General features: G+C 37.0%; 2 protein-coding genes across 6 annotated transcripts in view; one reads left to right on the plus strand and one right to left on the minus strand.

Annotated features, from left to right (window-relative positions):
* Positions 1–11,414, minus strand: part of LOC126353928 (general transcription factor IIH subunit 2) — a 105,847-nt gene extending 94,433 nt beyond the window's left edge. Inside the window, exon 1 of the mRNA XM_050003186.1 lies at positions 11,332–11,414. Coding sequence (XP_049859143.1) covers positions 11,332–11,393 — 62 coding nt within the window. The 5' untranslated portion in view covers positions 11,394–11,414. The remainder of the gene's footprint in view (positions 1–11,331) is intronic.
* A 228-nt stretch (positions 11,415–11,642) lies between these two features.
* The window catches only part of LOC126353925 (uncharacterized), a 142,816-nt gene continuing 137,923 nt past the window's right edge, over positions 11,643–16,535 (plus strand). Inside the window, exons 1-3 of one of the 5 annotated variants that reach the window (XM_050003178.1) lie at positions 11,643–11,796; positions 13,150–13,254; positions 16,334–16,470. In XM_050003178.1, the coding sequence (XP_049859135.1) occupies positions 13,197–13,254; positions 16,334–16,470 (195 nt within the window). In that variant the 5' untranslated portion in view covers positions 11,643–11,796; positions 13,150–13,196. The other 4 variants (XM_050003181.1, XM_050003176.1, XM_050003180.1 and 1 more) reach the window with 4 other exon arrangements.

Genomic DNA, 16,535 nt, shown 5'->3' on the forward strand with positions numbered 1-16,535 from the left:
ATGCTTGTAAGATACAAAATATGCAATAGGCACTATTCAAATATGCAACATTCTTTAACTCCATCTTTGTGCATTATTTATAGGAAAAATGAGTCAACCGCAGAATAAGAAGTTTCAGTATTCTCCCAGCAAAGTTAAAGATGCTCTAAAGGCTATTGATGAGGGAATGAAGGTTGCTACTGCAAGCAAGTTGTACAAAGTTCCAAGGACAACATTAAGAAACAAAATTTCTGGTGTATCTCCAAAACAATCTACAGGGCACTGTGGTCCACATTCTGTCTTAGGAGAAAAAATTGAAAAAAAATTGGTGGACTGGGTTTTGGACTGTTCTAGCATGGGATTTCCAGTTACTAAAGAAAATCTCTGTGCATCTGTGCAAAAACTTATTGAGAGTGCAGATATGGAAAGTTGTAAGGCTACATTTACTAACAATCGACCTGGAAAAAAAAGTGGTATTATGGATTTCTTAAGAGACACAAGGGTCTGTCACAAAAACATGCAGAATATGTCAATAGGGCTAGAGGTTCTGTTACAGAAGAGAAAATAAGAAACTGGTTTCACGAAGTATCCAACACTTTAAATGATGTGGATGTGCTAAATGACCCAAATAGAATTTTTAATATGGATGAAACTTCTTTTTTCTGGCTCCTTAAGGGGAATTAATCATAGGTCCTCGTGGCCATCATGTTTATGATGAGTCATGTAACTCTGACAAAGATAACGTTACTACATTGTTTGCTGTGAATGCTGTTGGAAAATTTGCTCCTCCCTTAACACTGTTCAAATATCCAAGGATTCCAGCATCATTGGTGAAAGCAGTTCCTCCAAACTGGGGCATTGGAAAAACAGAAAATGGGTGGATGACAGGTGAAAGTTTTTTTGAGTGTATAACAAATGTATTTGATCCGTTCTTGAAAGAAGCTGAAATTCCCCGGCCTGTAGTAATATTTTTAGATGGGCACTGCTCTCATTTATTTTTCAATATTTTTTTCTGCTTTTGTTAAATAACTTAGAATATTTGTTTTTACATGGTTGTAATTTGTAGACTTTGAAGCAATAGATAAGATTTTTTGAAGTAATTTGCATACTTTCTTCTTATACTAAAAATGTTATGTATCTCGAATTGCCCTTAATAATAAATAACTGGGGCCTCGACCCTACTTTGGACTGGTAAAAACAATATTCAATGATGAAGAAGATGCAGAAATTCTGTTTCTACATCCTTCTGGACCAGGTGTATCATTTTATTGGCCTGAAAGAGAAGATTCTTGCATAGTGCTTTTGGAGCACATAGTCTGTGTGGTAGACACACCTCAATCAAGCAGCATTGGAAGAATTTATTACTTCAAAAAAGACTGTATCAAAAGAACTGAAAGCTCTTGGATGACGTGGAAAACCAGTTTCAATAAGCATTAATGTTTATTAAAAAGCCAAAATTACTCAAAAAATTCAATGTTTCAAGCAATCAGTTGGGTTATACATAAGTGTCCTAAGTACACTATCTTTGTACATAATTCTAAAGTAAACTACTATTATTAATAAACATGTTAAAAAGCCATTATTATTTTGTTTTATCAAGAGGCCTATATTTTTAAGAGTAAAGTAAAACAAATTTCAGCACTCTATCAGATCTGAGACTCTAGATATTGCAATTCTTATAAAAAAAAACATTTGGGGGGGAAAAATATTACATAAGCCTATATATTCTTTTCATAGAAAATATTAATATATTTTAATAGTATCATTTTTATCTTCAAATGTGTATAATAAATAAACTTGCTGCAAAAATTCATGATGTTATCTAAAAGAGTTTTTAAGATAAGCAATTTTAAAGTTTTGAATACAAATGAAATTTACCATTTCCGAAGGTTCGGAAAACGCAAAACATAAAAACTTTAAAAATTTATAAAAAAAACCTATAAGAGATACAGCAAAAAAAATTTGCAGGTGTTGTCAGGATGGTATTAGAACCATTTGAGCCAAATTTCACGAAAATCTAAGGAGGTGGGTGTAAAATTTACTTTTTATTGGGTGATTTGATATGGAATGACCCCAGTGTCTTGTAAGGAGGATATAAGATTAATATCAACAAAAACAAATCGAGGATAATGGAATGTAGTCTAATTAAGTCGGGTGATGGTGAGAGAACTAGATTAGGAAATGAGACACTAAAAGTAGAAGATGAACTCTGCTATTTGGGGAGCTAAACAACTGATGATGGTCGAAGTAGAGAGGATATAAAATGTAGATTGGCAATGGCAAATAAAGCGTTTCTGAAGAAGAGAAATTTGTTAAGATCGAATATAGATTTAAGTGTGAGGAAGTCTTTTCTGAAAGTATTTGTATGGAGTGTAGCCATGTATGGAAGTGAAACATGGACAATAAATAGTTTGGACCTGAAGAGAATAGAAGCTTTCAAAAAGTGGTGCTACAGAAGAATGCTGAAGATTAGATGGGTAGATCACATAACTAATGAGGAGGTATTGAATAGAATTGGGGAGGAGTTTGTGGCACAACTTGACAAGAAGAAGGGACCAGTTGGTAGGACATGTTCTGAGGCAAACTTCTCAAAAATGAGATCGACAGGAAGTGCAAAATGGCTAAGCTGGGATGGCTAGAGGACAAATGGATGTAGAGGCTTATCTCACTAGGGGTAAGATAGATACTCCCTACAGGGAAATTAAAGAGACTTTAGGAAAAAAGAGAACCGCTTGTGTGAATATCAAGAGCTCAGATGGAAACCCAGTTATAAGCAAAGAAGAGAAAGCAGAAAGGTGGAAGGCGTATATAGAGGGTCTATAAAAGGGTGATGTACTTGAGGGCAATATTATAAAAATGGAAGAGGATGTAGATGAAGATGAAATTGGAGATATGATACTGCGTGAAGAGTTTGACAGAGCACTGAAAGACCTAAGCCAAAACAAGGCCCTGGGAGTAGACAATGTTCCATAAGAACTACTGATAGCCTTGGGAGAGCCAGTCCTGACTAAACTCTACCATCTGGTGAGCAAGATGTATGAGACAGGCGAAATTCCCTCAGACTTCAAGGAGAATATAATAAATCCAATTCCAAAGAAAGCAGGAGTTGACTGATGTGAAAATTACCGAACTATCAGTTTAATAAGTCACGGCTGTAAAATTCTGACACAAATTCTTTACAGATGAATGGAAAAACTGGTAGAAGTCCAGATCAGGGAAGATCAGTTCGGTTCTGTAGAAATGCCGGAACACGTAAAGCAATAGTGACCCTTACAAGTTAGGTTAACGAAAGGCAAACCCACATTGCTAGCATTTGTAGACTTACAGAAAGCTTTTGACAATGTTGACTGGGATACTCTCTTTCAAATTCTGAATGTGGCAGGAGTCAAATACAAGGAGCAAAAGACTATTTACAATTTGTACAGATACCAGATGGTAATATAAGAGTTGGGGGGGCATGAAAGGGAAGCAAAAAGAAAAATTTGGAGTAGGAATAAAAATCTATGCAGAAGAAATAAAAACTTTGAGGTTTGCCGATGACACTGTAATTCTGTCAGAGACAGCAAAGGACTTGGAAGAGCAGCTGAACGGAATGGTCAGTGTCTTGAAAAGCGGGTATAAGATGAACATCAACAGAAGCAAAATGAGGATAATGGAAGGTGCTACTGACGGAATTATGATAGGAAAAGAGACACTTAAAATAGAAGATGAATTTTGCTACTTGGGGAGCTAAACAACTGATGATGGTCGAAGTATAGAGGACATAAAATGTAGACTGGCTATGGCAAGGAAAGTGTTTCTGAATAACAGAAGTTTGTTAACATCGAGTATAGATTAAATGGCAGGAAGTATTCCCTAAAAGTATTTGTATGGAGTGTAGCCATGCATGGCAGTGAAACATGGACGATAAATAGTTCAGACACAAAGAGAATTGATGTTCTCAAAATGTGGTGCTACAGAAGAATGCTTAAGATTAGATGGGTAGATCACGTAACTTATGAGGAGGTACTGAATAGAAATAGTGAGAAGATGAATTTGTGGTGCAACTTGACTAGAAGAAGGGATCGGCTGGTAGGATACGTTCTGAGGCATCAAGGGATCAGCAGTGTAGTAATGTAGAGAAGCATGAAGGGTAAAAACTGTAAAAGGAGACCAAGAGCCGAATACATTAACCAGATTCAGAAGGATGTAGGTTGTAGTCATTACTCGGATATGAAGAGGCTTGCACAGGATAGAGTAGCTTGGAGAGCTGCATCAAACCAGTCTTTGGACCGAAGGCCACATCAAGAACAACAGCATTCAGGGAATTCCTCGGAAAAGTTCCAGGGCCCCCAAAATTTCATGCAGCACTAAGTGAACTTCGGCAGCACACCAGCTAAAACAGCTGGGCAGATTCAGGAATCAGCAGTGCAGATCCAAAAATGTGTACAACATGACAGTAACGCTAACATAAAATTAAAGTAAGCTGAGATTTAAAAAACTGTTCAGGAGTATTTTTCATTCAGTACTCTACAACTGTTAACAAAAAATCTGGATCTCCTCAACAACCACCAAGGCAATGAATGGTTACACTCGTAGTTAAGAGAAGGCATTTTATCCAAACCTTACTGCAATTATTCATGCATTCCATGGATCCCGAGTAGTCTTGTAAATTACATATAACTCACAAAATATCAGCCATTTTGGGGGTGGGCAATGGTATGAAAAGCTGATGGCTAAGGGGATGACATGATGCTGTCTGCTTGGTGCATTAAGAAGAGAAGCCATATGATGGCCTATGGTGGCTTATCAGCTTTGGCACACAAAGACTGGGAATAACACTGGCCTTAAAAGCTGCTGTTGCCAGCCTAATACCTTAATGCTCAAAAGCGTCAATACTTTTCATGTAAGATTGTTGAGCTGAAGGATAAAGTGCTTTCGCCAGAAAGACAAGAATAAAATAGAAAAAAATTGAGATCATGAAGAGTAGACCTATAGCAGACAGGTCTCAATTACTGCAATTAGCTATTGCATTCCTTGGTAAAAGTAAAATTACGATTTCGAAATGTTCTTTGGCATTTAACCATATGGTGTGATATTTTGGCAAATTAATGTATTACTAACCCCAGGCAGTCCTGAAGGCTGACTATTTTCTACTCAAGGTCAGCACATGACATTCAATCATTGAAGTTGCCTGAGTATGGCAACAAGAGAGCTTTCCAAAATATCACACCAATGCCTGGATGAATACCTGGCAATAAATCAAAATCATGAGATGCAGACAGGAAAACAAGAAACTTCTTTATGAGCACTAAACTCTGACAATATGCAGAAATTGTAGGATTTACATATGGGGGAAAAAAAAGACACACTGAATTTGGGAAAGGTATCTGTAATATAATTAGATAAAAATGGAAGAACCATCTAATACTCTAAAGCAATTGTGTATACAAAAGGAAAATTGTTGTTCATGGAAGACCTGCAGAAAAAAGGTGTTGAAAGAAAAAATGGTGAAAAAATCCAAGATGAAACTGGAAGAAGGAGCAGTATGAGAGCACAGTATGATTTCAACCACTATACAAAAAAAAAAAAAAGAGTAATTTGCCAAACACATGAAGGTGAGGAAAAGTGAACTGACCAAGAAGGATACAACATGTTTCACAATAAGATACTAAAGGCAACACCTTGTTTATTCAGCCATCCTTCTATGTCCGATGCCCACTGTACCATTTGGATGTGGTGTGTAGTTCATTCCACTGGTAATATGGCTATTCTGGAAGTGCCTTGATTTTTCAACGGTATTTTTCCCACTAAGATGATTTTTATGAAGCTGCTATGCCAAGTTAGGCACCCAACTAATTAATTTTTTGTTTATGCATCATGTTAATCAGCACCCTTTTCTCTTTAATTTCTTTTAGTATTTGGTCATTACATTTTATTTCAGCCCACACATTTTTATGGTTCTTCTCCGATCAATAGCTCTAACACTTTTAATTTTTTTGTTTCTTGTTTTTCCAGCATCCAATCTTCACAATCATAGCCTAAAATGCTACAAATAAATAAACTGAATTTCTTTCTGGTTTCTACGCCAAGATGGTTGTTTGTTAATACATACTCTTACTTCTGAAGGCTTGTTAAGTCTTGCGTGTTTTTTTAACATTCATTATTCTTCTGTTGTCATTTGTTATTATATTTCCCAAGTAGCGATATTAATACACTTGCATTCACATGCTTAACACACTGACAACTATACAGCCCAGTTACAGGGTCAAATATTCAATAAGTTGTGTGCTGTGGTACAGCCAACAGCAGTTCTTTCTAGAGTGCCACATCCTTGGTGTATTGCTTGTTTTGTTGGTATCTGCAGAGCCTTGTCAAGTGTGGCTGGCTGCACACATTGGCACACTGGTAACATCACCTGGCCCCCTTCCATCACTTGTCATCCACAGAATTATTATATTCCAGTTAGAAATTTGACGAGCATTCACTCATTACTAATTTGCAACTGAAATAAACTTGGAAATAATGTCAGGAACAAGAAAGAGGACATAGATGAAAATCATAGAGATGTGATTATACAATGTGAAGAATTTGACAGAATACTGGAAGGTCTAAATCAAAACAAAGCATCTAGAAAGACAATAGTACTTCAGCATTACTGTGATCTTTGGGAGAACCACCCATCACATCATTATTCCACTTGGTATGTAACCTACATGAGACAGGTGAAACACCCTGACAAATGTGTATATTACAAAACTATCAATTTAATAAGTCACGGTTGCAAAAAACTAACACAAATTATTCACAAAAGAATGTAGAAATTTAGGCAAAAAAAATAAGTAAATAAAAACTCTAAGATTTGCCAACAATACTGTATTTCTGTCGCACACAGCAAAGGGTGTGGAAGATCAGTTGAATGTATTGGATAGCATCTTGATAGGAGTACACAATGCTGTGCTTACACTGCATTCGGAACATGCGTTGCAACAAACCTTGAAACATTTTCTGTAGTTGCTGCTGGACTATCAAAGTATACAACATGCTGCAAACACAAAAACTGCTATCTGTGGCTGTGCAAATGAACAGGTAAAAGGAAACATTATTTTGTATGACTCTACTGTTCATGTTTTGTCACACATTCTGTAGTAGAGCGTAGACATTGTATTGCCTAAACAATTGAGGGGACAAGACAAGAAGATGTCTGAAGTTATCACTTTTTGTAAGTAGAGAAGTGCCTCTAGAACATGTGAAGTGTTAACTATAAAAATGCCACATTAAAGATGAAAAGCATTGCTGTGCTTAACACCAGCAGCAGTGTTGTAGAAAATAAACTGAGGTATCTGTTGACACAGTATAAGCAAATCGTATCAGCTTCTCTTTGAGGGACTGTTGGATTTATCATCAATGAGTGAGAATATGGACTGGGACTAAGAACTGTACATTCCACTGTCACATTCATTAGTACCGATGTCCGATGGGATGAACAACACAAGCAGATAAAGTCACCAACTATGAGGGCTAGCCTATTCATCATAAAAATGCCATGTTGAGCTGCAGACAGGCACACTGAAAAGGCTGTTACACACTAAACTTTCGCTCAAGCCCTTCTTCAGACAAGAAAGGAAGACATGCACATATGCACATGTGTTTTACTTTTGATGTGTAACTGTCTTTTCATTGAGTCTGACTGCAGCTCAATATATCATCTTTAGGTGAGCATCAATCTATCCTTTTCATAACTGTTGATATTTCAACCAGTACTTTCCATAGTCAGAGCAAATAATCAGTGAAAAAGTAAATCCTGAAGACTATAATGCTGAGAAAACATCAGCTGAAAGAAAGTTGGTGGGCATCGTAAGCAGTGGAAACACAGAGTTCCATTGAAAACTTTGAGATTCAGAACACTTATCTTTATTTAAAGTCAGTCATTTTGTATTGAGAGAGAGAGAGAGAGAGAGAGAGAGAGAGAGAGAGAGAGAGAGAGAGAGAAGGCTAAATATTTTGAGACACAGAAGGAGAAAGAGAAATTTAGGGATGGAAAGTCATTCTACACATAGATTTTGCAGCAATATAACAAGATGAAATCCAGTCTGCAGACTGAATCCACAAGCGAATAAGCATTTTCCACAGTTGTCTGTGGCATAACCAAAACTGAAAGCTTTTGTATGATGCCTAACCTTCACCACTGCTAAGCTAAGCAACATACAACAGCCTACTTTTAAATATGTCTATCTGCTGCTCAATGCCTCCTCTATGTGATGAGCAGCAATCAATCCATATTCAAGCACTGAAAAATTCAGAGTGGTATAACAACAACCAGCTCAACGGAAACATCCAATTACACTCGTCCGCTTTGACATGTGACGTAATGGTGTTGTGGTGTGTGACGTCAGTATGGTGCAGAGTTTTTGAGTTGCTTGTGTTTGTAGATGAGATGCTGTTGCATTTGATGGTTCCCCCACATGGTGTATGTGCTGAGTGTAACACTTTGTATTCGGTTTATTTGAAGTTTAGTTGTGACAGTTGTAACATCACTGATGGTTGTTGGTTGGTTTACGGGTGGTAGAAGTGGATAGTTTAGTAGTTTTCTGTGTGTGTGTGTGTGTGTGTGTGTGTGTGTGTGTGTGTGTGTGTGTGTGTGTGGTGGCCATTCTAGATCGTATTGATGGATGCTGCTGTTAGTAAGTAATTTTTGTTTTGTGTTTATTCTACAGTAATTATGATTTTTTGTGCATTATGGTACGTTGAGTGCATTTTAACTGATGTGATGTATGATTTTTGGGTTGTTGAGGTGTTAGGGTTTTGGTCCAACTTTTCGTAGTTGGTATCTGCTTTTGGTTTGACAATTGTGGGTGAACTATATAGATCACGAGAAATGTTCAATTCCATTTTTTGCAGTTGTAGATGTTGGTTTTTTGATAACAACAGCTGCAGTAAAGGTATATAGATCAATGGAAATGTCTAATTCCATAGCTCAGTTGAACTATATAGGTCAGGGAAACGTCTGATTTCTGTGGTTTTTGTTGGTGTAGCGGAATGCTGAAATTTTGATTTTTTTTGGGGGATATTGTTTGTTTTGGGATCATGTGGTAATTTTTATTGTTGTACATTCAGCTTGCCCCCGCCCTAGACCCCCCAATTTCCTGCAGTTGTCCCATTAGTTTAATTTTATTTTTGGAGAGAGATGTTACTGTGTCATTTATATATGTGTTTTCGCATTTGTTGGCGTGTTTATGTAGTGACGTCATAGTCAACATATTGGAAAAGCTGAAATTAGCGCTTTCTGCCATGTTGATGATATTATGGATCAAAGCGGGTGGGTAGAATCAGACACATTACAGAATACCCAACAACCCACAATGGTATTGTGCCAACCATCCAACCTAAGCAATATCACTGTCTGTTCGTATTCCGTCTCTGCTACTAACCTCCTGCTTAATGGCTCACATTCCTTTAAAGGAGGGCATACTTATCGTAGAGCCAGTGAAAGAAAATCCTGACAGCTGGCAGTGGTTTTGCAAAGCGCAAATGGCTCCAGGCAACATAATAATCATCTATAGAACTGTGACAACAATGATGCATTGCCACAGAGACATAACTTACACAAAATCGCATTACATGATTGGCTGAAGTACATACAAACAAAGCAGCTGTGCCAAACCACTGCAACCATCACTGATACTCTTTTGCTGATGCTGATCCTACTACAGATGCCAATCTGTCCTGTGTCTCCACCCACTGTCATGTACTCCAGTCATGTCGCAGACACTTCCAACCTCTCATGGTTAGGACCATTTGTGAAAGCACCCATGTGGTCTACCAACTTAATTGCAGCCACTGTGCGGCATTCTACTTCAGTAAGACCACTAACAAGCTGCCTGGCAGCACGAGTGGCCACCAGCACACTGGGAAAAAATATGCAGCCCACCCAGCCGCCAAGTGCACCAAGCAACACGGTGTTCTTAACTTCAACAACTGTCTCACAGCTTGTGGCACCTGAATTCGTCCCAATGCATGCTTTTATCAACTGCACAGGTGGGAGCTCTCCTTGCAACTGTTCCTTAGTTCCTCTAAGCCCCTGGCCTCAACTTGCACTAGTTCCTGTTCTCTACCTTTGTCTATACCCTTCCCTGCTCCCACTACACCAACCGTTCTGTCACCTTAGTGCAACAACACAGTTATTTCCCTTTCTCTGCCCCCCCCCTCTTCAGTTTTCCTGATGTTGCACCTAGCAGCCCATTTATTTACTCAATTTGTCCTACCACATCTCTGCACATTCCTACAGGCAGCTCTACAGCACCTGCCCCCCACCCCTTCTCTGCTATCCCTCCCCCTCTCCACCCTTTCTACATTACCATTGTCCTCCTAGACTGGGACCACTACTTACTTCAGTTGGGCCTCAGCCCCTGGGGATGATAGTGGCAAAGCATGGTGGGCATTTATGAATGTGTGTGTGTGCTTTTCTAGATGTGGGAAAAGAGTATGTATGGTAGCTGTGTTTACTTTTAAGGGTACATGGCTGCTGCTCAGTGACTCTCCATCCATATTCACACTGTTTTTTATTTTTATTTATTTATTTTTTTAAAAAATATAGAAAACAGCTTCATAAGATGTGTGTCAACAGGTTCCTAAAATAATCACCGTTTCCCAGTGACTATACACTCATAATGAGATATGGTATGATGATTTATCTAAGTGGATTTATAAATTAGGCCAACACTAACTTTAAAGCATGGTTTAAGTTTATTAACTGATACTTATGATCTCATTCACTTAATTTAGTTATTCATCCAATGGATTTAATTTGTGTTCCTAATAGTAGGCCTATTGCGTTTATGACTTAATTGTTTTCAGAATGTAATGATTGATTACAATCATAGCAGAGTACATGTCATTGTGTGGCAATTATCTGATTACAATCATGCAGAGTGCACGTCATTGCGTGGCAGTTCTCAGTAAACTTGGTTGTTCAAATAGGTGTCTACAAGAAGTCTGAACTGCACATCAAAATATTTTTCCTTACAGTATGTTCTCCTGCTGTGAATACTTTGTTTTTGTGTAGAGAACTACGCCAGTGTGTGTATTCTCTGTGTCATTAACCCAATTAATAATGATATAGGCTACAAAGAAGAACAACAGTGTGATCCGGTACTCTAAATGGATAAACTGATATTTAATTTAAAAACCGAAGCTACGGTAGTTAGTCCCAAGTGGTGAACTTACTATTTGTTTACAATGGCTCTGTATGTAGTTCCTTAGATAACTACAGCACAAGATATGCAATTAAAGTAACAAACCCTATTTAAACAACTTTGGGTATCTTTACGTTTTGTTATAATGTCGCCGAAATAAGAAAACAATATACTTTACCAAGTCTTTTCATATCCCGTTTCCCATCGATATTCCTTTCCGGTTTCTTCTTCTTCAGCCATCTCACAATGTACTATTATTGGCGTTCCAAATCTAACTCCTTTCGGTGCACCAATCACTGAAAAACTTTTGATGCAGCATACGCACAAGCATCACTACACACGAAACGATCCGCACTGATCCGCTACTGATTCGGTAACAACCGTGTGTAATTCTTCCTCTTGGCGAAGCGGAGTTGCACTTCTCACTAACAATGAACAACCAACACGACAACGCAATAAGTACTGAGCATAGCCACTTTGGCGGAAAAGAACACAAAGCGCATATCGAACCTCAGGGCGGCTCGCTTTGCTTCGAGCAATGTCTGTAGGTTGCGGTAGTGCTATTAATGTTATATCACAGGTGTCCCTCAGAAGTGACTGAAGCGACGCATTTCGGAAATAACTGGTATTGCATTATAAGGGCGTAAGTCTGCAATACAATATTCAAGATTTATATAATTTTGTCTTTCACCTTATTGGTTGAAACTTATGCAGTTACCTCTTAGTATGAGTTTCCCAACCCAATATTTACATAGTTTTCCTTGTAATAAAGATTTTTAACGGATGTTATTTTATAACTCGAGAGCATAACGTACTAGTGAATTGCACCCTGATCATTATTGTGTTCACACGATAGGTGTCAGAAGGTATATATTGTGTTACCATTTCTTCCGGTAGGTAGTACGAGTAGCTTATAATTCAGCTGGACGTGTACTTTGTATCACTGTCTCTCAAAAAGCTTTTACGTGATATTGTGGCACAAACATTTTAAAAAATGCCTTGGTACAGGGAATTAAGAATTTCAGGATTTTTTTATTTTATGTTTCATAATATTATACAGTAAACCTGAAGGAAAATTGGAGTTTTCATAATGAACTTAACGTTCTGTTACAAATGCTTTACAGCACTGCCTCAACAAATCCCTGAACACGGACTCGGGACTATTTGGCACGATACAAGATGGTTGGTGTGGCTCTATCTAGCGTCTGGCCACGCGAAACTCTTGACTCGAATAACAAGAAATTTAACAATCGATATATTAGATTATCGTCTTTCTTTCGCCATTAGGTCACCAAGGCTTAATTGTGGTGTTTGATAGAATGACTTTTTTCACTAACTACCTTTGACTTCTTATAATATGGCTGCTAAATTAATAATTTGCCTAAAATCGCCGTCTAAATTGCTTCCCGCCAAACGATACGATGGCGCTGCAGTCGGTGCGACGCGATCGCAGTATCAAATGTTCAGGAATACGAAGTGATGTTCAATTAAAAATGGGGATTGTTTGTCGATTTTAAATAATTAACTTGGATTGACCGTTTGTGGCAATATTGTAGTAAGTGATTTTCCATATAAATGCTAATTTATATTCAGTTGGATGTGTAATTGTGCTCGAAGAATTTGAGGTCGTTATACTGCGTTTTGCCATCTTGTCTCCCCTGCGTTGCATTGGCAGTGATGTTCCTATCTTCAATAGTGTGTACGAATAAGGTTTGAAATATTTTGAAAAGAACTTTGTGTGTTTCACAGAAGATGAAAACATGGTGACTGTTTTGTTGTTTGTGTTGCTGTTTATCATTATGAGAGAAAAGCTTTTTGTGACTGAAATACATCAGAGCCTTTATATATCTCTCTTCAGGAAATGCTGTGTTTGAAGTGGCAATTTTAAACGTCGGTGGTGTTGTGTACTGTGTAATAGTTACATATTTGTTACACTCTGTCAGTGCTCCATTATTTAAATAACGTCATAAATAACGAAATTTAATATACATTGCAGAATTGCGTAAGTTTTGAAGATCTGTTTAGTGTCTACATATACATGAGATGGAAGTGGACGGAGGAGATCCGGCGGGAGTAAACAAAAACCCGAAACTTATCAGAGGTACGTACAATTTTTTATGATGTTCAAAGAATTTTATTTAATTTAAATTATTTTCCAATGACGACATTGTACTGTCAGTTCCTCGTTACTATTTACAATATTTATGTCAAATTTAATAGTTGTTAAAACACAAATTTGTGTATGTATTTGAGAAATTCACACAAAACATAGTTATAATGTTAATATTGAAAATAATCAGTACTGTTCTTATAATCATACCCAATCTATGCGTAAAATAATGTGGTCTATAGTAACAGATGCTTCCATTTTCATTGCTTTGCATTTTTAAACTTTTTAAAAAATTGCACATGCTTCTAGTTATGTATACTTCTTCTCATATTTATTATCTGTCTCCCTTAGTAGTCATGGTACTTAATGGATCTCGTTGCATATATGAGATATTCTTTGAACAAAAATTAACAGTACTTTATTATTGCCCTATTAGCGATTTCCCATAGTGACAATATTCTTTCATCATGTATATTAATCAAGAACCGTCACATATTATATTCTTGATTGAGTTTTTTTATGCTTTGCGCTTTATCCTTTCTTTCATCCAGACTTCTTGCACTGTTTCCTGTGTGGTTTAGATGTCTTCTTTCTAGTGAGAAGCAAGACATCAGAGTCCCACATTAAATAATCATATATTACTGCAAAGCTGCAACATACTTCATAATAGTATTGATAATGTCAATTCTAGACCTGTTGTCACGGTGTTTCTTCATGGAAAGGGGGGCGGGGGGAGATACTGCCCCTATCCCTTTGTTATTAATAGTTCACATGAAGTCTCAGACCGGTTTAAAGGTAGATAAATTGTTCCCAAGTAACAATCTTAGCTTAAAGCATCTCAGGTTAACTACATTCATTATCTTGTATGCAGATGGAATTCCTACTGGTTATTTCATGAATTGTCATCCTAAACTTAGGATAAGAGCTAATTCATAACTTGTAATTATTTTTACTTTGGTTATGGCGAATGAGAATGTGTGTTTCATTAATTTTTACAGCCTAATAAACATGTTCATAACTCAATTCAGAACACTAGCTAGAAACTGTGTGTTACTGGGACACTCAGTATCCAGGTCACGTTCTACATCTACATGGATACTCTGCAACTCACATTTAAGTGCCTGGCATAGGGTTCATTAAACCACCTTCACAATTCTGTATTATTCAAATCTTGTATAGCGCGCGGAAAGAATGAACACCTATATCTTTCTGTACAAGCTCTGATTTCCCTTATTTTATCGTGGTGATCGTTCCTCCCTATGTAGGTCGGTGTCAACAAAATATTTTCGCATTTGGAGGAGAAAGTTAGTGACTGGAATTTCGTGAGAAGATACCGTCGCAACAAAAATGCCTTTCTTTTAACAATTTCCAGCCCAAATCCTGTATCATTTCTGTGACACTCTCTCCCATATTTTGCGATAATACAAAAGATGCTGCCTTTCTTTGAACTTTTTCAACGTACTCTGTCAGTCCTATCTGGTAAGGATCCCACACCGCGCAGCAGTATTCTAAAAGAGGACTGACAAGTGTAGTGTAGGCAGTCTCCTTAGTAGGTCTGTTACATTTTCTAAGTGTCCTGCCAATAAAACGCAGCCTTTGGTTAGCCTCCCTCACAACATTTTCTATGTGTTCCTTCCAATTTAAGTTGTTCGTAATTGTAATACCTAGGTATTTAGTTGAATTTACGGCTTTTAGATTAGACTGATTTATTGTGTAACCAAAGTTTAACGAGTTCCTTTTAGCACTCATGTGGATGACCTCACACTTTTCCTTATTTAGGGTCAACAGCCATTTTTTGCACCATTCAGATATTTTTTCTAAATCATTTTGGAGTTTGTTTTGATCTTCTGATGACTTTATTATTTGATAAACGACAGCATCATCTGCAAACAACTGAGGACGGCTGCTCAGATTGTCTCCCAAATCATTTATGTAGATAAGGAACAGCAAAGGGCCTATAACACTAGTTTGGGGAACACCAGGAATCACTTCTGTTTTACTCGATGACTTTCCGTCAGTTATTATGAACTGTGAACTCTCGGACAGCAAATCAAAAATTCAGTCACATAACTGAGACGATGTTTCATAAGGGTGGTTTGGAGTTAGCAAAGCCAGTGATTTTTAATGCGAAATAAAGATTGTGGTAACATACTGATACTAATTGGTAGTGTAGTTCGATGACCAAGTTTGCACCATATTTAATCGACATTTAGTTATAAGAAGAACATTTGCAAGATAAATTTAAAATATCTGCATTAGATAACGGATGAGCCTCTGATGAGTATTTTGGTACATATTACAAACATATATTGAACATTAATTACAAAAAATATAAATTTTACCCTGTAAAATTTATATCATTTTCAAAGAGATTGAATTCTCTTGTGTTCTTTCTGCTTTTAGTGTTGGAGTCTTATCACTCAACTTTTATTTTGGGATGATGTGAGTCTGTGAGCAAGTCCTTCTAGAATCTATGTAATGTTCCTTTGTTGACAGCGTCATTACATTGATTTTAAAAAAACTCACTCATAGTCAGTGTGTAAGTAAGTCACTAATACTGTAAGATACAGTGTGGTGTGCCTCACAGGGGTGTTTCATTATAAGAAACCTGTCTTTAGTGAACATTCCATGAATTATAGAAATATTAACTCAAGAATTGAAAGAAATGGGATGTTAATGTGAATTGCCATCTCATTGTCAGTGTGTAATATGTGACAACATTGAGAAATACAAAGGTAAGGTTGAATTAAATAAACAAATTTCAACTCATTGCTTTTTCTGAGGCAATGAACATCATTCTCAAATTTTACACATTAGCTATACCCAATTAGTGAACCAGTTAAAGGATGGTGTAGCAAATTGTTTTGTGGCCATCACTTCAGTTTTATTTCAATGAGATGTGATGTTATTGGACTGCCATATTTGATTTTATGCAATTGTGTTATTGTTCTGTTTATTTGAATGGTTGGCACAATTTCAAGAAACAGTCCCACAATCATAATCCTTTTTTGAGCATGTCAAAGTGTTATGCTATGTAGCATAATAATTATTTTTTGTTGGACACTTTCAGCGGCACAGGATGACATTTCAAAGTTAGATGTATTAGTATGTGGATCATGCCACCACGTTTTTCATTTTATTGAAGAATTTCAACAACACAAGGAGAATCAAGAATGTGAGAATCCCACATTTAAGGCAAATTTATCGGTAAGCTATGAATACTTATGTGTACAAATAACCATAATATTTTGCCAGTTGATTGTATGTGGTTG

Source organism: Schistocerca gregaria, chromosome 3, assembly GCF_023897955.1.
Source record: "Schistocerca gregaria isolate iqSchGreg1 chromosome 3, iqSchGreg1.2, whole genome shotgun sequence".
In the NCBI taxonomy this organism is placed as follows: Eukaryota; Metazoa; Arthropoda; class Insecta; order Orthoptera; family Acrididae; genus Schistocerca; species Schistocerca gregaria.